A 19,689-nucleotide genomic window follows, 5' to 3' on the forward strand; every position below is an offset into this window, starting at 1 on the left:
CTGTTATAGTCAGGAACTAGCTTACATTACACGTAGTCTAGATTAGCGTATGCTAACACAAAAATCTACTTTCTTGCCTTTAAACGAGTCTTTCCCTATGAAAGTGTTGTCTCTCACAGGCTGTCACTTCTTAACATGAGTGAACCAGGTGATTTTTCATTTGTCACTGACTGGAGAGTGGAGAATGGACTTTTATTACTGACCCAGCGCTTGATATTCATCCTGAGTGTAGCCAAATTAAAATAGCTGGTGTGGAGAAAAAAAAAACATATTTACAAAAACAACAGCGACAAAGCTAATTTATCGCACAGGTTGGGGCTGGCTATATTAGCCAACAGAAAGCTAATACACCGGCTGCTCCACCAACCCGTCTCTCTGCTGTCTCCGTGGATACAACGCATGTGTGTTCGCCAACATACGATAAGTGACGTAGCCAGCTTCGTGAATCTGAATCCGGAGTTGCGCCGTGCAGTTGTTGCTCCTCACCGTGCGCTTTATCGAGTGCAAACTAGACGTCGTAACGAGTGACCCTTCATCTCTGAGTTTTTGAATGTAGGCGACAGAGTTCAGTGCGAAAGTGGAATAATAAAAAAAAAAGCCGAGACAGTGTGAGTAAGTGGACCGGGTCGAAGGGAAGTAGTTAGAAGACAGTTACCAAGGGAGAGACGACGCAGCGGGCGAGAGACAGCGGATAGTAACGCAGGGAGGGTGAGAGAGCTCGGACACTGTAAGTACACTCATATGCGGCTGCGTACACACATTTAGGGCCTTAGCGGACTTTTATTCATCCACAAACACGCTGCCAACTACTATTTGAACATCCTGCAAGCTGAGTGACACTAAAACAAAACTGCCCCAGTAGCTGCTGTGTTCAAACAACCTCCACACGATGGAATCGATCATCAGGTTTCGGAAAATAATACCAATCTTCAGAGCAGCTTTATAAGGTAACTGTGCGATGCAGACTACGTTTGTTTATGTTTTGAGTATTGAGTATTGACATAAAAATGAAACCTGGGTCTGCAGGTGACAGTTGCTGACTGACCCGATGGAGAAATATGAAAAGTTGGCAAAAATTGGTGAGGGATCCTACGGCGTGGTGTTCAAATGCAGACACAGAGATAACGGGCAAATAGTGGCCATCAAGAAGTTCGTGGAATCTGAAGACGACCCCGTCATTAAGAAGATAGCACTGAGAGAAATCCGTATGCTAAAGGTGAGACCAGGTCAGCATAACCTGATTGTTCACAGGTTGATCACACACAATCATGCATTTAAAAGACCTCTACTATACTATGTATGGACAACTACTGTTTTCTTTACAGGTTTGAAGACGAGTGCATTAATATAAGCATCATAATGAAAGTCAGTTAAAATGAAACCCATAAACGCAACATTGGGGAGCAGCAGAAAGTAGCAAGGTTATGAATTTGCTTTTGAAGGTGGTCAGGACTAAAGCAGATATTAGATCCTCTGTGGGTTAAATGAAACATTTTGTCCGACATCTTGGGCCAGCACTTCCTAACAGCATTCATCTTTTCTTCTGGTCCTGTAGCAGCTGAAACATGTGAATCTGGTCAACCTGCTGGAGGTCTTCAGGAGGAAAAGAAGGCTCCACTTGGTGTTTGAGTTCTGTGAGCAGACGGTCCTCAATGAGCTGGACAAGCACCCTCGAGGGTAGGTCTGGAACGGCATTGTGGCCACTGCAATCATGTATGCTGCTGAGGTGATGTGTGGGATCTGAAAATACAGTATGTTCGTTGAGCTGCATCAAAGCAGTGAATTGTGGTAGATACTGAAAAGCCACATACGTAGAAGTTTTAAGAGAATAATACACTTTTTACCCTCAGATGTTTATCAGCTAACAGCTAACCGTTTGGAGTTAATTACAATATGCTCTTTGAATACATCTCAGTAGTTCACTACCTTTATTTAGCAGCTACATGTATTTGTTACTTTGCATAATACGCTTTTACAAACTAAATGTATGGCTTGTTTATAGAATATGACATACTATAGAATAAACCACCAAAATGTATGAATAACTTCACTCAAAATGAAAACACTGAAACACAGTGAAAAAGTAGGGCAAGGTAAGTTTATTTATATAACGCTTTTTATACAGTATCTGCTGTTGAAGCAATTATTTTGTTTAGATGCAGGATTCAATTGAATTTTTTTCTTTCTCAATGTGGATCTGTTACTTTTTCTTACTGAACTCAAGGACCTGAAAAGTGCTTCTTTCCTTTTATGCCATCATCTGTTCACTCTGCAGTCTAAACATAAACTCACTGTCTGTGCATTTATTTACTAAGGGCACTGCTTAAGAAAGTGGCTGATGAAAGGATTCAGCTGAATTACAACGAGAGTGAAGATCGTTGCTTAGAGGGTTCAAAGACATGGAAATACCAGCAGCAGTGTTAGGGAGAAGTAGCTGAGACACAAGCAAAGGATTTAAGTTTTAAGGGAAAATGTTTCTTCTATCTCCTCCGCGCAAAGTGAGCACTGCTAAGCACTTCTCGTGCAATCTATGGTCACAAGACAGGATTTTTAGTTTAGTTAGTACGTTGAAGTCACATAGCAAGTCTAAGTAGTTACTGCCGAACAATTTTTTTCTTTTCTCACAAGGCTGTGCAGCAGAAACTCTTAGCTGCTCCTGAAAACAAAGGCGCTGTTGCTGTTAGAGACAGGCCTTATATTATCTGGGTGAGAAGAGGACAGTGTTAAGCACCACTTTTTTATATATTGGCAATATTAGCTGAGGAAAACACTTGTTTTGTTTCTTTTACAACAAGCAGTTTTCCTTTGTTCGTTGTTCTCTGCAGGGTACCTGAGGCTCAGCTGAAAAGTATAGTCTGGCAGAGTCTGCAGGCTGTTAACTTCTGCCACAAGCACAATGTTGGTATATTTTTAATCTGGTACTTCATTTAATATATTCTGGAATTGTCATATATTTACCCTTTTATGCTTTTTGTGTGTTGGTGTAGTACATCATAGGTTTTAGGGGCTTCAGGAGGTTCAGGACTTTGAAATAACAAACTATATGCACAGTACATTGAATTTACCTGTCTATGTAATAATTTCCTACTCTTCATAGCATTAGTTATCCATTGCTAGTGTGACTGCTCTGTAACTGATAGGGGACAAAGTCCACAGCTTTATTTTAGCATAAGTTTATAATAAAAGGTAACAAGCACTGTGCATTTTGTCCATTCTATTTTATAGAACTGCTGCTGAGGAAATATGACGAACATCAGATAGCTCTCTGCCTTTGAAATGATTATTGTTTTATCAAGATCTAATGACATAAAGACTTAATTGTAATAGTTATGTCATGGGAATACACATTTGCACAAGCAGTCTTATTTTAGTGTTGTGAAGTGTTGTGTTTAGTTGTATCTGGCAAGCTCAGTTTACAAAACGAAATATTAAAACTTATGAGAACTGACACAAGGTGTGCACCCATAGATTTCAATATCTATAATGTATGCAGCCTTTAGATCTCTTTTCATTCTTTGTCCTAATCCAGTCAGCCTTAATTTCTGTCGCTTAGGGTCTGGATCATGTAGTTCAAATACCTGATCACTGTGTTTACATTGCAGTGCATCCACCGTGACGTGAAGCCAGAGAACATTCTTCTGACCAAAACTGGAGTTGTCAAGCTCTGTGACTTTGGTTTCGCCCGCATTCTGAGTAGGTCATCCAGAGAGCCAGTGCTTATATGTGCGTTTAGAGTTAATGTACCTCTAATGACTTATTCAGGACTGAACCTTTATTCCTGTTGATGTCCTCCTCACTTTCAGTGCTTCAGTAAATGCATTGCAAAGAGGGACCATCTAGCCAGTTACCACATCTCTGTGTAGAGTGTCTCTGTTTACCCTCCTTGTCTTAGGTTTCAGTGTCATGTTACCATACATTAGCATGTAGTCAATCAGCATGCCTTGTAATCCCTTGCTCCATGCTGTACGTGTTATTTAGTGTTCATTATTCAGTATCTAACATGCGAGTCTGTCCATACAAGTAATCTGCATCTGTGTGTGTGTGTTGCCTTACTCAGCGGGACCAGAGGATGACTACACAGACTATGTAGCAACCCGCTGGTATCGGGCTCCTGAATTGCTCGTTGGTGATACCCAGTATGGGCCTCCTGTGGACGTGTGGGCACTGGGCTGTGTCTTTGCTGAGCTGCTCCATGGGAACCCGCTCTGGCCCGGGAAGTCTGATGTTGACCAGCTCTACCTCATCCGAAAAACTCTAGGTATATGGATAAGTTGGAAATAATCCTATGGATGTACCTGCACAAATTAGCTGCATAACAATAAAGATCACAATACAGATTGCATATGACATTGCTGTCTTACTCTTCTGTCTCAAGAACAGCAGAGGGATACAGTCAGAGCTCAGTATTTTACTTGATGTTAAACACTTTGGGATCTGTGGTTTTGAATTGCTTTCACGTGACTTAACATGATCAGATATAAACTGATAAAGTTTGGGGCCATCGTGTGGTTTATGTAGGTAAACTTTGTGTAGGTTTACAGAATGGGGAAACTTGGCTTCTATTACAGTGGACTTATAAAAAGCAGGCCTTGTTGTTTTATTTTGAGGAGCAAACACCAAAAATCTGACATACTGGATGAAGATTTTGATGATATTGTTTCTGACCACAGGCGATCTGATCCCTCGTCACCAGCAGGTTTTCCGCTCCAACATTTTCTTCAGTGGAGTCAGTATTCCTGAGCCCGACACCATGGTATGAAGCACTGGGAAAGCATATGTTGTTAATGGAGACGCCGAGTTTAGTGAAAGCACATTATAAGTAGTTATTCCCCCATTTGTTTGTACTTTTAGGAGCCATTGGAAAAGCGCTTCCATGGAGTTTCACCTCAAGCCCTTCAGGTTATGAAGGTATTTTATGTTTATTTATGATTTCCAGTTACAGATCCTCTATTTCCACTTGGAAAGGTTGACATCGTGAAAATTAAGTAACTACAAATTTGCGTGCTATATATGTAGGCAAATGCATAATAATATATACAGAAAATGGAGTGCACTAATTAGGTAACAGCAATTGCATACAATTAGTCACTGTTCTTTAATATCCAAGATTAAGATATCTAAGATGCTGCTGCTTCATGCCAACTCATCTTTGTGTGCACAGTCATGCCTGGTGATGGACCCCTCTCTCCGGCTGTCCTGTGAAGAATTGCTGGAGCTTTCCTATTTCCAGGAAGAAGGAGGAGCCAACTGGCCTCGTGACGGTGAGCGGCCAGGAAGACGACATGACAAAGGCACAAGACGCAGACAAGCAGGGGTAAGAATGAAGCATGGTGGTTTAGGCTTAACCCTGTCAAGAAATCAGTCACACCCCAACCTAATCCAAACCGTGCTACCCTACTAAAGACAAGCATGTCCTTTATTAGGTCAGTTAGCTTCTGCACATTTGAAACCCAGGTCATCCAATTATACTCTGATCTAAAATCTGGATTTTTAATCATTAGATTATTTGACAGGTGAGAGCTGCTTCTTTCTACTATTGCATGATGATATGAGTTCAGACCCAACACAGCTGCTGATACAAATAAGATGACAAATAAGATGTAACAGCCACAGGGACTATTCCATATAGTAATTTAACCACTTGCTGCACAGTTAAACCATCACCTTGTTAAATGAATATGTGCAATGTGCACAGCAGGTAGTTGTAAGTGGTTTACTTACAGGATCTCTTTCTCTCTCCAGGCGCAGTACTTGCCCCAGTTAACAAACAGCAACATCTCACCAGCGCCAGATGTCAAGAAGCAGGTGAAGCATAAATATCATCTGCCCAACATCTAACAAGGCAACAAACTGGTCTAAAAATTTGTGGAATTGAATAAATGTACATATATACACACACACACTGTTGTGAGTGAGAGAATATTTTTACTTCTGTGATCATGTTCATTTCTCCACAAACATTATCACTTAGTGTCTTTTGCCTAACACGCTCTAGTTAGGGCATTTGCAGTTTCAGGTTTGCAAAACCTTCACACTAGTATTACCAAAGAATACAAACTCCATGTGGTCAGTGCTGAAGGCGTGCAGAACCAACAGTACATTTTAACACTTTAGACTCACCGGTGTGCTATCATCATTTGGACACAAGTGCCAGATATTTCTTGTTTTCTGGCACAGTCAGTGGCAGCAGCTGGTCCTCATGCAGGTTCCTACCGGTGATTAACTATTTAGTACATATTAGGAATAATCTTTTTAACGAGTGAGTTGATTAGATGCCATTTAAATCCTATAAATGGCGTCCACTATGTAACCACGATGTAATATATGTTAAAATCATAGGATAATTAAAAAGCATATAGTGTCAGCCATAGTAGACATGTTAATGTTGTACTATCAAACTAATTTAGCTGCAATTTCCTGAGTGAGTCTTAGTAAGGTTTATTAAAAGCTGCTATGATAGCAGATACTCTAAGTAATTTGATGGGTTCTTAACATATTGCCGCCTTAGTCTTTGGCAGTGACCCCCAAAATTTGGCATTCACTCTGTTGCTCAGATCCAGGACAGTGATACAGTGGAACCTGCATCAACACAATGACAGCTTGAAACGCTGGTTGACCGATCACCTGACCTTGAACTTATCAAATTACTGATGCAGCAGGTACACAAGTGAGGAAAAAAAAGAGAGAGATGTGATTATGCTGTGCAAGTTTATGTGCAATATAAAGGGAGACAACTTTTTTAACAACAACCTTTAGTAAAACTTGTTTTTTAACATTTAGTGACTATAAATATATTGTTGTTCAAATAAAAAGAGTTGAAGTCACAGAAGATGGTGAGAGAACCTTTTTTCATATCTTTCCAATTCTCAAGTTACAGGCACATAAAAAGGAAATGTACTTCAGTTCTGCTGATATGAAATTAGGTCCTTTGACATGAAACAAGCCATTTCTATGATGTTCTAGAGTAAAGGTCTAAAAACACAGGATTGTGCCATCACCAAGGCTTTGCAATGATCTCACATTTGCAAGGCACAATGACAAAGCAGCTGCTCTCAGGGCTGAGGTCTATGCTTTCAGGTGAAACATTGTAGAAAATCTCTGTAAGAACAAGGGACTCTCCTACACAAGATCTTTTCCCTGTAAGTTAGCCATGAATAAGAATTATGAATGACATATTTTTTCAGGAACTGAGTTTATAGTTGTTATCTTAAGGTCAGAAAGACACATGACAATGAAAACAGAAACTGACTTGGTAACTTACCTGGCCAAAATGGCAAAAATGCAGCATTTTTATTAAAATTACCACTTTTGACCAATAAGTCATGGAGGTGGAAGGAGCACAGTTTTTTCTATTTTAACACAGACTGCAACAAGGGAATGATTGCTGTATTCTGTTGAGACACTGCATTGTATGAAATATTATATTAGATGGGACATTTTGTGTTCTCTGTGTCAATAAAATGAAACCAAATACCCTGGGAATAGCATAACCCCTAAATGAGATGTCCTGGAGGGAGTAGTGAGGGGCAGCCAAGTTGACGACATCCACCAGATGCTGAACCTCATGAAGAACTGCATTTGTAAATGGAAAAGATTTCCTGTCCGAGAAGGACAAAGCTCCTCTCCAAACACAGTGTCATTATCATGCTACATGTTTTTTGTTTTTTTTTTTTTTTCAGGAAAAATGCTTACCCAATAAATAAATGATCAAATCACTGCTGATTACTCATTTAAGCTTATATATATATAGCAAATTATAAATTATATAGCAAACTTAATCAAATGCTCACCTGCATTCAACAACAGTACAACCAATGACAAGAATTGCCCGGAACCCATCAAAAAATATATGTGTGAATGAGGGTTCACATGTCAAGATGTGTAAAAAGAAAAATGTCATAACTCCAATGTCTAGATTTTCTTTTTAACCGGTTTCCACTGACTGAGTTAGCCTTTATTTTGGGGTATTTGATCAATACACTGGATGGGGTGGATTTTGCTCCTGCCAGGTACAGATCAATCAATTTTGATACCAAGTTGTCTTTTAAGGACAAAACGAAAACCATTTTACTTCCATGACAACACAGCCTGCAGGATAAAATGTTGAGCTGTTAAAACACACTTGAGTAACCTCGCCTAGTGGTCCAATCTGCACAACTCAGCTACATTAGATATAAATACATTCCAATAGAGGGACTATGTGCATATGAGTAGGCATGCCAAATATGTCCAGGGAAAATGAACAAAAATGGCATTTAATTACAAACATTGTCTCATCTAACGTCAACAGAAATTCAAACAGAGCTCTATCATCCAGCTGTGGTAGATTGACTGGCAGGTCTGAGGTCCTGAATGTAAAAACAGCACTTTACAGCTCAAGGTTCAACAGCAAAAACAACAATTAGTCCCAATAAAATCAGAGTGGCAGAGATCCACAATGTCCCCCAGCAGAGCCCAGAGTGTCCCAAATCAGAGAGCCATAGAATCGATTATTTATCTATCCAATAGCGGTATCAGTGCATTGTCTGCATGAGGTGGTTCACAAGTCATAGACCAAATGACAATGACAATATTTTGTCCAATGCGCCTGGCTGCACTGCACATTTTCTCAACTCACAATTTTAAGCGTTCAGTACCTGTCACTATCATTCATCTTTAGTCACCCCATACTCACTGCACAAGGTTTCAGATGGAGGCAGCACAGCATACCATAGATGTATTGTTAGGTCAGCTCTTAAAAAACATCCATGCAGCACAGGCAGGCTCAGTGAAGGACTGAGCAATGAGGGCCAACAGTCACCAGAGGATGCAGAGAAAGGGCAGTAGGCAAAGGCTGAGGTAAGGGACACTGGAAAAAGCTTTGAGAGTGAAGGTCAGGGGCCTCATTTATAAAGCTGCGTAGGACCGTCACTAAAAGTGTAAGCCATGGATCGGAGTTTGCTTAGGGGTGCGCACATTCTGCAATCAAGTCTGTTTTTGATAGGTCACAACCTTTGCGTGGAAAGTGACGTGTGCCAGTTTCAGGGCCCGCTTTTTGCGTACACCACATTTAAAAATGAGGCCCCAGGTCATTACAGCACAGGAAAACTGCAGATTAAGTGGGGACAGGGACAAAAGTCTAGAGTCATATTCAAAATAAATTGATTTACATTTAATACTGAGTAGGATTAAACAGAAATTATTTGTATCTATACATCATGTGTCACCACTTGACCAAAACGTCCTATGATAAGGAACAATTAACATTCAGTGTTCACATGGGTCATCTTAAGTGGGTAGGATGTTAGAGAACCATGTGACATCTACAGGTACTCCCCCACTGCAGTTTCATTAAGTTACAGTCTTTAACAACACAACGATCGAGTGATGGATAAAAAAAATACATTTTGCTTCTTAATGCTTCGAGGATCAACTGAAAAGAATTTAATAAGAGAAGGAAACAGATTAACTGTCACTGCATAATGTAAGCAGTAGTTAGATCCTAACTGCTAAACAGCTAGTCAATCTGCTATTTATCTGCAAAGACTTTCCATGATGCAGTAAGCTTCCTCTCCTGAAAAACTTTATGCATTATGCTCACAATTCACAGTGGGGATTTCTTGCCTCAGATAGTGTTTGGACACCATCCAGGCCATGCAACAAAAATGACTCAGAGAGCCATGGGATGACATCTCAGGCATGTGCTTTGGCCAGGTGTTTTCAGCCAAGAGTTATGTTCTACCCATTGGCGACCTCCTCATCTTCAGGCAGGTTTCACACATTGCATGCGCCAAAACCAAAAATTAGCTTTTCCAGACACTGTATCTTTTCTTTGGCTTTGCTGACTATTTGCCATTTGTTGTATTACAACTTTAATCTCTTGCATGTCTGAAAAAAGGAAGGCCGTGAAAGATTTGAGCTCTGCAGCAAGTTAATCAGGCTTACTAACAAAGCTATGATGTTTCATTATTTCTTTTGAGAAAAATGACTTTGTAAGAGGAAGCAATAGGTGCCCCTCAGTTTTGCCTGGATGCAATTTAACTGAAATTCAGCTGCTTTTTTACGTCACTTGTGCACACACCACAGTTTGTCGTGCTGGTTTATTCACAGACTTTAGTAGACTGAGACAGACCACTGTAGCTGGTCAAACACCCTGGGATGATTCTTATGAGTCATGCATTGCTTTTTAGTTGACACACACAGAAAAAAAAAAAGTCCCCAGATTGAATCTATTATTTGTCCATGAACCCCGCAAGTGTTTGGGCACCAAAACTTTATTTTCAAGAGGCAACCGAAGAGTGTGATCCTCAGTGTTTAATTGTGCCTCTTCAAATTAAAGTTGATCTTGAGTTACACAATATGTTTTAAAAGAAAGCCTAAACCTTATACTTCTTCTGCAGGAAGAAATGGATAACAAGGGAAGGACATTTGTAAAATAGTAGTAGTAGTAATGATAAAAACAATAAGAGCAATGCATTTTTTTTTTAATAAAAGCTGTAGTTCATTTTTGTCATATAAGAAAGTATATTACCAGTTATGCACAAGAAACAATGGAATTTACACAAATAGAAATATATGGAAAGACTAAAACCCTTCAGTAGTTGCTCAAAAGTACATGTCCCCTGGGTTATCTGCTACACTATATTCCCAAAACTATCTCCTCACCTGCATTGACTCGCATATGAATTTAAGTGACATCCCATTCTTAATCCGTCGGGTCCACCCTTTGCAGCTATAACAGATTCAACTCTTCTGGCAAGGCTTTCCACAGGGTTTAGGAGTGTGTTTATGGGAATTTTTGACCATTCTTCCAGAAGCGCATTTGTGAGGTCACACACTGATGTTGGATGAGCCTTGTTCTCAGTCTCCGCTCTAATTCATCCAAAAGGTGTTCTATTGGGTTGACTCTGTGCAGGCCACACCAGACTCTGGCATCCATGTCTTTATTAACCTTGCTTTGTGTAGTGGTGCATAGTTGTGTTGGAACAGGAAGGGGTCATCACCAAACTGTTCCCACAAAGTTGGGAGCATGGAATTGTCCACAGTCTCTTACGTGCCATACGGTATGGTGGCATATAAAGTTTTTTTATATATGCAAGTCAAGGCAGATGAGCGAATACTTTTGGGAATGTTGTGTATATCTCAGAGATAACAGCAAACTGTTCAGTGAACACGGTTGTATTACAGATAGCCATGTATGTTGTATAGACAATCTCATACATGACGAAGATTGCGTCAAGGAAAGATCTGCCTGGGAAGATCTCGTTTCACCGAGGCGTGGCAAGAATTTGGAACCTGCGAGGCACATTGGCAAAGCTGCTAAACTCTGGCTTGAGGTTTATACTGTCCAGGCCCTCGGCAGAGCTTATGGTGAAATGCTGCATCAGTGATGTCACGAAGATAAAAAGCTCCATGCGAGCCAAGGACTCACCAACACAGGCTCTTTTCCCTGTGAAGAACAAGAAAGTGACATGCTGTATATAGCACAAGATAATAGGGCTGGATAAATCAGTTATAAATAAAACTAAAACACAGATTCAAAAGGTTGACTTAATAGTGAATTATGTGGTGATCCATTAGGTAACTAGACTGTGTTTACCTGCAGAAAATGGCAGAAATGCAGGATTTTTTTTGAAATTGCCATTCTGGTCAAGAAAGTGCTGGGGGTTAAAGGACCACGGGTCTGCCCATTGCGTTTCCTCTTTCAGTACAGAGTGCAACAGGGGGATGATCATTGTGTTCTATAAAGACAAGATCATGTTAGCATAATGAAACATTTTTCCAGTGTCATGTTCATCCTTGCTATGTTACTGGATAATATGCTAATGATGTGTTTAAAATCGCGAACACCTTGGGAATAGTGTAACCCCTGAAAGAGATGTCATGGAGTGCGTAATGAGGGACATTGAAGGGTACAAGGTCCAGAAAACGCTGCACTTCATGGATGACAGCATCTGTGAAGGGGACGGACTTCCTGTCTTCCATGTTGGGGTGTCGATTTTGTCCAATCACATCGTCAATCTCCTCTTGCATTTTCTCTAGACAAGGTAAAGAAAGCATTTACACTCTGATCTGTTGTTAGAAAAAGTATTTGGTGGGTTTGGTTATATTTCTTGACCACAGTGTGTTTATACCTGGTAGGACAAGATGGCTTTGATATTTGTTACAGGACCTACCCTGGATGTGTGGATATTTGATCAGCACACTGAGGGCGTATCTGATAGTAGAGCTGGTGGTTTCTGTTCCTGCCAAGAACAGATTCAGTACTGTAGACACCAAGTTGTCATAGTGGAACTCAGAGTTGGTATTGTGCTCTTCCTAAGAGAATGAAGGGGTAATAGATAAGAGGCACATAATATTAAAATGCAACTGGAGCAGCAAGTAACAGGCGTTGCCTTTGGTTTTTGTCATCTTTGAACTTGGTCATTGGAATAAATAAAAAAATAATTCCCATCTTCTCCAAGAAAACTATTCTGCAGATTCTGTAAGGAAATGTCAATGGATACAGAGGGTAAAAACTTAAATTAAAATAATATTGGTCGCTGCCATGTCATGTTCATAGAGTAAAACAAGCACTTCTGAAGTTCTTTCCAACCTCATTCATTTTGATGAGGAAGCAGTCGATGTAGTCTCGCGGGGAGCTTGTGTCCAGTGTCACTTTGTGCTCTTGGATCTTCACCTTGATAAACTCCCTCAGCTCGTCTATTTCGGCGAGAAGCTTGTGATGGCGGCCAGGCAGGTGCTCCATCAGCCAGGGAAAGATGTTGTACATCTGTGGGAGAGAAGCGCACATCACACAAGAATACAAATGTGTTTGGGATGCTTCGTTTTAAAGTGGTCTATAAATGCAATATATGTTGAGGCCACTATGAGAAAACCACTCCCAGCTCTACTAACCTGACCGAAAGGACTACTGCCGAACCTTAAAATCTCAGCTACGATAGTAAGGAGGTGCAGGAACTGCTTGTCATCATAACTGAAGCGTTGGCCAAACACCAAGCAGCAGATCACATTGGAGACACAACGGCTCAACAAAAATGCCGGGTCAAATGGTGAGGCTGAGAAAAAGAAATCAGACCCATCCTTTAAAGGCTATGTATTACAGCAAAAAAAAAAAAAAAAAAAAGGGAGCTTGTGACAAATTAATTTGTGATAACAACTTTCATTCAACATTTTCAGTAAGAGTCCACTGAGTATTCCTTAAAACAGCTACTATCGGGTACACAGGCTACTGCGTAGAAGCATTCTCATCTTTGAGCATGTCATTTAATCATTAACTTTAAATTGAGCAATATTCAACATTAAATAAAAGTTCTAAATTAATTCAACTCCAGTGAGACAATTTACCATACATGGTATGATTAAAACAAAAACAAGAAAAAAAAAATCCCTGCTAGCTGTCCTTTAAATCAAAGCTGTGACTGAGGCTTCAGTGGTTTATCTGGTTATGTAACATGTTCAGCATTTACTTTGCACAAACTGCAGCGATAAGGATTATAGAATGCAAAGAGAAAATACACAATCAGTTGTTGATTCATCTGCATCAACAATTTTTTTGTCCGCTCATGGTGTTTTGTTCGACTCCATTTACCTATCAGTTTTCAAACTGGCCTTTTTTTCATATTTATGGTGGAAGGTTTTGTTATTGTCAGCTTTAGTTGCCACTTGAGAGAGTGAGAACTGAATTAAGAAAACCCAGCTTGGAAGGCAGTGCAACAATCCTCTTTTCCATCAATCCTATTGGAAATGTGTGGAAGAATAGCAAAAGCTGGAGACACACCTTTGAATGTTTCTATCTGCGTCGTCAGGTGCTTGCTTTCCTCCTGGATCCACTCTTCCATGGTCTTGCGTCCCATTCCAAAATCTCTCAGAGTCATAAGCGTGAAACGTCGCAGCTGGCGCCAACGTTCCCCGTTCCCAACTGCCAAACCTGACAAAATAAACGTGTCACTGTTGACCAACCGGAGCCATGCAAGAAAAGCCATGTTTATACAGACACGTGCAGCCCTCAAACTACTGAAAAGTCAATGATGTCTGGGAAGAGATAACTGATTTTGAGCGTCTTCTCTTACCATAGCCCTTGGTAGCTTTGACCAGAAATGGCAGAGGCCCTCTGCCCGTGAAGTCATCTGCCTGGTCCACCAGAGCCTCCTTAACTGCATCATATCCAACCAGTACAACCATCCGCTGCCATCCCAGGTACACCGTCATCACAGGACCGTATGTTTGGCTGAACTAGAAAGAGACAAACACAATTTGTTAGGGCAGGAAAAACATTTTTCAGTTCAAGTCAACTGCTGACAAAACTCAGATTAAGTAAAAAGTCATTAAGTATCCAGCATCTGTTAAAGTTCCAAAACTCACCTTGAGAAAACTCTCAAAAGGCGCATGCTTGTCAAGTTGTGGCAGGTTCCCTACGAGAGGAAGCGCAGCAGGGCCGGGAGGCAAACGATACTTTTTTCTGTTTTTTACACGAAATGCCCACAGCAGGGCTAAGATTAGCCCAGCCAAAATCACCGTAGCAGGGAAGTCCATGATGACGTCCTGTCGCTTCTTCCTCTGTCCCTCTGGTGCTGCTTGTTGTTGTCGGGATATCTGCCTTTATACGTTTCAGAGGGCTGCCGGGAATGCTGCAGTAGGCCACAGGTGAACCACGTGACTCTCCTGTGTACCTTTGTACACCTTTGTAGCCTGTTTTCATTGGCTTACGGCCCGTGTGCTGCAAGGTTCACACGGGCATTCTGCCCAGCACATGGTCTCAATATTTCACTTGAGTTTAACTGTGGATGAGATTTTATTACTTACCCCAAATTCACGAGTTTCCGTCCTGTAAACGGCAACTACGCTGATCTTTTCTGTTCATTTGTTGTTTTCTTGTCTTAAGGATCTCGGTGGGCTTCAGGTTGGAACGGCGATATTTAAACTTCTTAAGTCATTCCCCAGCAAAAAGCTGATGAAATGCACAAAGCATTTCAAGTTCAACGAAGCAACAACAAACAAAACGATGATCTACATCACCAATTTTTCCGGTCACTTCGTCACTACGTTAGAGCCCAAACTAGCCCGTATAAAAGTTTGTTTATTGTTCCGCTCCAAAAAATATGCCGATGTTGACAATTAATTTGGCTATTTGGTTCCGGGTTAAAATTTTCAGCCTGCCTCCGGTCAAATGTTTTATTTAGGCTACATGTAGGATATTAATGAACAGGTTTTTATGTGTGGGTGTTTTGTTTTGAATTTGGGATCATTGTTGTCAATTAAGAAAGCCGTAAATAAAGATATATCTTTATTTGTGGCTTTCTTAATATATATATATATATATATATATATATATATATATATATATATATAGGCATGAAGAAAAACAATTATTCCGGAGATCAGAAGACATGTTGAAAGAATTTATGGATGAGATTGGAATTAAATATCGCTATTGTGCATATGGTAATTCATTTGGGCTGATAAGTGACCCAAAAAATGCTGATGGTAAAACATGGATGCAAACAACACAATATCTGTGGTTTTTAACACATTTATATACTGCAATCATAAATCAGTCATGCTAAATCCTATCACTGCTGTGGTTTAGCCATCAGCAACTGTTTCCCTCCTTGACAATGGTTATTATGAAACATGACTTATTGTTGTTCTTGTACTCACTGGTCATGTTGAACTTGTGCAGCACCTTGGCAAAGTACTCCTCTTGCTCCTGCTCTAAGGTGATGTCTCTCTGGACCTCAGTCTGCTGTTCATTCAGCATCTCCTTGGTGTTGTTGTAGAGGGACAGCAGAGTGGAAGGGATTTCCTTTTTCGTCTCCAGCCTGATCAGGCTCAGGCTCTCTTGGCAAACGCAGTTTACTGAGGATCTGGCTCCTAATGGCCTCAATGCGCTTTTTTTTCACTATTTCCAGGTCCACTGTCTGACATGTAGACATGCCACTTACGTTGCCCACCAAGTGGATAACGATGAGAATCAGCAGTGCCAGCTTCATGGTACAAATGTGACCTTAACCACCTATAAGATTTAATTAATCTTCCCGTGCCTTTTCTTTAACACACTGCTTCCTCCAAGTGACTCTTAGGGAACAGGGACTCACTGGCACAGTATGTTCACAGAAGACAGAACAATTAAAGCAGTGTGGAGGGCACTGAAAGTTCAGAACTACCTGCCAACAGTGTCGCTATTGCTGTGAAAACCACCTAACACCTCCTTGCATAGAGGCAGGTCGAGAGAATCCCAGTGGGCAGACAGGCGTTGAGTGATGAGACAGCCTCTGACTCAGATCAGGTACCACATAGGTAATTCAATGACGTCCTAGACACTGAAGTGAGTCCAGAGTGGAGCTGTCAAATGCTCATCCAAACACACAGACAGCACCCAAAACAGCAAAAGTTCAGACCCTCTACAACGCCCTTCAGTATAAAACAATCTACCGACACTGAAATACCTAACACACTTGATTCTATTGTCACACACCAACTTGTTGTTGATAGTTTCAAGCCTCTTAATTTAAAATGAATCCTGTCAAAATGTCTGAAACTATACCTTCATGAATCAGCTCGGTGCTGTACTGGTCATTAGGCAGTGTCTCTTTACATGTCTTGGGCTACACACGCTGCATGAAAGGTGCTATATAAATACAGTTTGTAAGGGTGACGATGGCACATCCCAATTTACTTACATCCGAGACTAAGGTTTTTCAACAGACACACCTTCCTGTCCTCTTTGGCCCACAGGTTTCTTTAAATGTTATTCAGAACTGTTCTGGCCAAACACGTATTGTCTAATGCCCCTCTTTGTGTTTTTAAGGAAGACAGGATACGTGCTGTGCTGAAAGTGTCGAGAAGGCCTTCCTATTTCTCTGTTTTTGAAGTTTGATCAGATGACCTCTGGCTTCCTTCACAGCCCAAATAAAACTCTCAGGAGATTTGAGTCAGCCCAGCACTGATCAAGAATCCACAGTGAAAAGAAGGAATTTCTAATGGTATTAAAAGATCTGACATTCATTAACTTTCTCCAGCAGTCACACCATTAAAAAAATGCCTACAGAAAACACATGACAAACTTGTATCGCTCTCCACTCTGACTATCTCTTTTCAGCATAAACAGCATGTATTCTATGTACAGCTGTAGTTCACCAGCGATTGCTTTCAACACCTCTGACTCATGTCTTCTTCACAGAGAGGGCAGCTGTCTATCTATCTTCCTTCTCAACAAGAATAATACGGTAATGGTTGGTCTCAAGTCTAAGAAGAAAAACAAATATAAAGAGATAAAAACACAACAAAATTGCCCCTCTGTCAGTAAAAGACTGTCTTCCAGTGACAAGAAGTTAAATTAGACAAACCTTCTCTTTAACTGAGTGTGCCATCCAAACACAGAAGTGGTAACAACGGCAGTAACAAGAGTAACAGTTCTTCTGAGCTCACGCTGTTTTGGGAATCAGATTGCTGCCTCGTCTGGGTCCTCTCTTCCCTCTATTCATCCATCGGTATCACCTCGTATATGCCTTATACAGCTCCTTCACACCTTCCCTCTTGAGCCTCCTCTGACACAACTCCCTTTTCACACCTTTGTATAACTCGCTGCCTTTCTCCTTGTGCTCTCCCTTTTTCCTAGTGCTTGTCAGAGCTTGCGAGTGACAAAGTGATTTGTGAGAGCTACGAGCTCAGCTAACTTTTCTCTTGCACTCCCTTGCTCTGCCTCTCTGTCTCTCTCTCCCTCGCTCTAACTCTTCTTTTTTCTCTGGTTCCTGTTACTCGTCTAATAGAGCGAAGAGCTCTCCGCCCAGGAAATGAGGGTAACGGCCACAGTGTAAAACATCTGCTCTGACAGAGTTGTGCTGCCTGCCTCCTGTCCACATCAGGAAGCCAGGAGCTGAACATGCTAAATAACTGACTGAATTACAGAGGCACCAGCTTCTCTCAGACTCTAGACTGTCTGACATTGAGGTTACGCTGACAGACTGTCAACAAGCCTTGCATGTCACTAGTGTTCTGCCAACTGACCATCACATTTACCTGGTGGCTGTGAAGGTGAATGCCTGCCAGACCATGAACTGAGCCACTTAAGGGACAAGTTGGTCTAAAAGTAGAATGGTAAATTTCAAGGCTTGGAAAGTCAACAGGCCGGGACCATGTGCTGCACTGCCTGAGGTCTCGGTGCCTTTTAGAGGTTGAATTGTGTATTTTCACAGGGAAGTCCAGACTAAAACAGATGATGGTTTCAATCATTTTGTTTCCATCTGAAGGATGATTCAGTGGTAAGAAATAGACAGGAAGTGGCCTTTGTAGTCTTTGGTCTTGTATTTTTTTTTAGGTTTGGCTAAAATCCCCAAATGGCTGTATAATGTCATCAACTCACTGGGAAAGTTATGAATAATTAGCTATTCATCTAACATTGGCTGAAATGGCAACATTTAACATGAGGAATCTGGATGTAAAAATCTCCTAAAACAAAAGCTAACCTATCATGCCAGAAAACAAGTTATTGTCCTGCAGCAACAGTTGCACTATCTCTCTGACTACCATTATGATAAGCTGTTGAGGGTAAAATCAGGGTGGCTATCATATGTCAACAACTACAACTGTAACTTGTCTTTTTGTGGGGGTCTGTGTGAGCTTGATGGGTTTTCACTGCCACCTAGTGGTCATATAGAGCAGTGGTTCTCAATCTTTTTTCAGTGAAGTACCCCACTGTAAATACATTTTCAGCCAAGTACTCAGCAAAAAAAAGACAAACAAAAAAAACCTGAAAACATTTTTAAGGGATTTTGAATTGATTGCTATTTTTAACATATATCTTTTAAAAATCTCACGTACCCCTTGGAGTGCCCTCAAGTACCCCCAGGGGTTTACATACCTCCATTTGAGAACCACTGGTAAATTGCATGTTATTTACTCACACTCATGCCTATGAACAATTCCAAATCACCAATTAACCTAAACTAAAGTCAGTGCTAACCACTACACTACTGTGCTGCATTGAGAAATAGAATAACATTTCAGAAATTTGAAAAGAAAAATCTTGTACACACCCAGTGATCGTTCGATTACTCAGCAATCATGTTTGATGAAATCAAACTTGAGGAGCATTTCCTCTTTTGTTCTTGAAAACAGATATATTCTGGCAAAAAATCAAGAACCAAATGCAACCAGACCAAAAATATGAAAGTTTTCTTAGATGACCAGGAAACCAGTAAAGATATTCCCTTAACTCATATGCTTGATGCAGAGTGAGGTAAAAAAATTGAGTATGTCCACATTTTTCTTTACATTATTGACTCAACATTTTCACAAGACTTTGGTATTAATTCAAGAGATTGGTATATATGAATAAATGTAAGTAATAAATCCATAGACAAAGTTATTTGTGATAAAGTGGAAAAACAGGAAAAAGAATTTGATACATGAAGAAAAATTTGAAATTAAGAAAAAAAATGGCATCAAACTGGCTTAAAACCATAAACTGTTAGAAAGTGATTCTACCTCCTTTCTTTGCAAATGAATGGCAGCTGTGGACTGATGGGCTATAAAAATGTTTTTGTTACCAAGTTGTTACACAAGAAACACATGATGGGTAGAAGCAAAAAGCTTTCCCAACCCCTTCACAACCTGGAAGTGGTTGCAGATGGATTTCAAAACTGCTGTTAAGTACCACGTGGGCCATTACCCAGAAGTGGAATGAACATCATTCTACCAGCGACACAA

At 40.6% G+C, this 19,689-nt stretch overlaps 2 protein-coding genes across 5 annotated transcripts; one reads left to right on the forward strand and one right to left on the reverse strand.

Annotated features, from left to right (window-relative positions):
* The first annotated feature begins 489 nt into the window (after window positions 1-489).
* Window positions 490-7,640, forward strand: LOC115053228 (cyclin-dependent kinase-like 1). 4 transcript variants are annotated; one of them, XM_029517795.1, is made up of 11 exons: window positions 490-727; window positions 860-947; window positions 1,027-1,216; window positions 1,556-1,677; window positions 2,826-2,898; window positions 3,603-3,723; window positions 4,058-4,258; window positions 4,671-4,753; window positions 4,852-4,908; window positions 5,162-5,314; window positions 5,743-7,640. In XM_029517795.1, exons 3-11 carry the CDS (start codon window positions 1,049-1,051, stop codon window positions 5,836-5,838), a joined length of 1,074 nt encoding a protein of 357 aa, XP_029373655.1. In that variant the 5' UTR covers window positions 490-727; window positions 860-947; window positions 1,027-1,048; the 3' UTR covers window positions 5,839-7,640. The 4 variants fall into 4 exon arrangements, with proteins under 4 accessions (XP_029373655.1, XP_029373654.1, XP_029373656.1 ...); XM_029517794.1 differs by having other exon boundaries at window positions 863-947; XM_029517796.1 differs by having other exon boundaries at window positions 490-947; window positions 1,559-1,677.
* A 2,806-nt stretch (window positions 7,641-10,446) lies between these two features.
* On the reverse strand, window positions 10,447-17,711 carry LOC115053001 (cytochrome P450 2G1-like). Its single transcript, XM_029517538.1, has 10 exons — window positions 15,640-17,711; window positions 14,344-14,929; window positions 14,052-14,214; window positions 13,760-13,909; window positions 12,877-13,037; window positions 12,575-12,751; window positions 12,156-12,297; window positions 11,830-12,017; window positions 11,579-11,720; window positions 10,447-11,428 (listed from the first exon to the last, which is right to left on the reverse strand). The coding sequence occupies exons 2-10, from the start codon at window positions 14,512-14,514 to the stop codon at window positions 11,247-11,249; spliced, it is 1,476 nt and encodes a 491-aa protein (XP_029373398.1). The 5' UTR covers window positions 14,515-14,929; window positions 15,640-17,711; the 3' UTR covers window positions 10,447-11,246.
* Between the last annotated feature and the right edge of the window lie 1,978 nt (window positions 17,712-19,689).

This window comes from Echeneis naucrates, chromosome 13 (assembly GCF_900963305.1).
Source record: "Echeneis naucrates chromosome 13, fEcheNa1.1, whole genome shotgun sequence".
Taxonomy (NCBI): Eukaryota; Metazoa; Chordata; class Actinopteri; order Carangiformes; family Echeneidae; genus Echeneis; species Echeneis naucrates.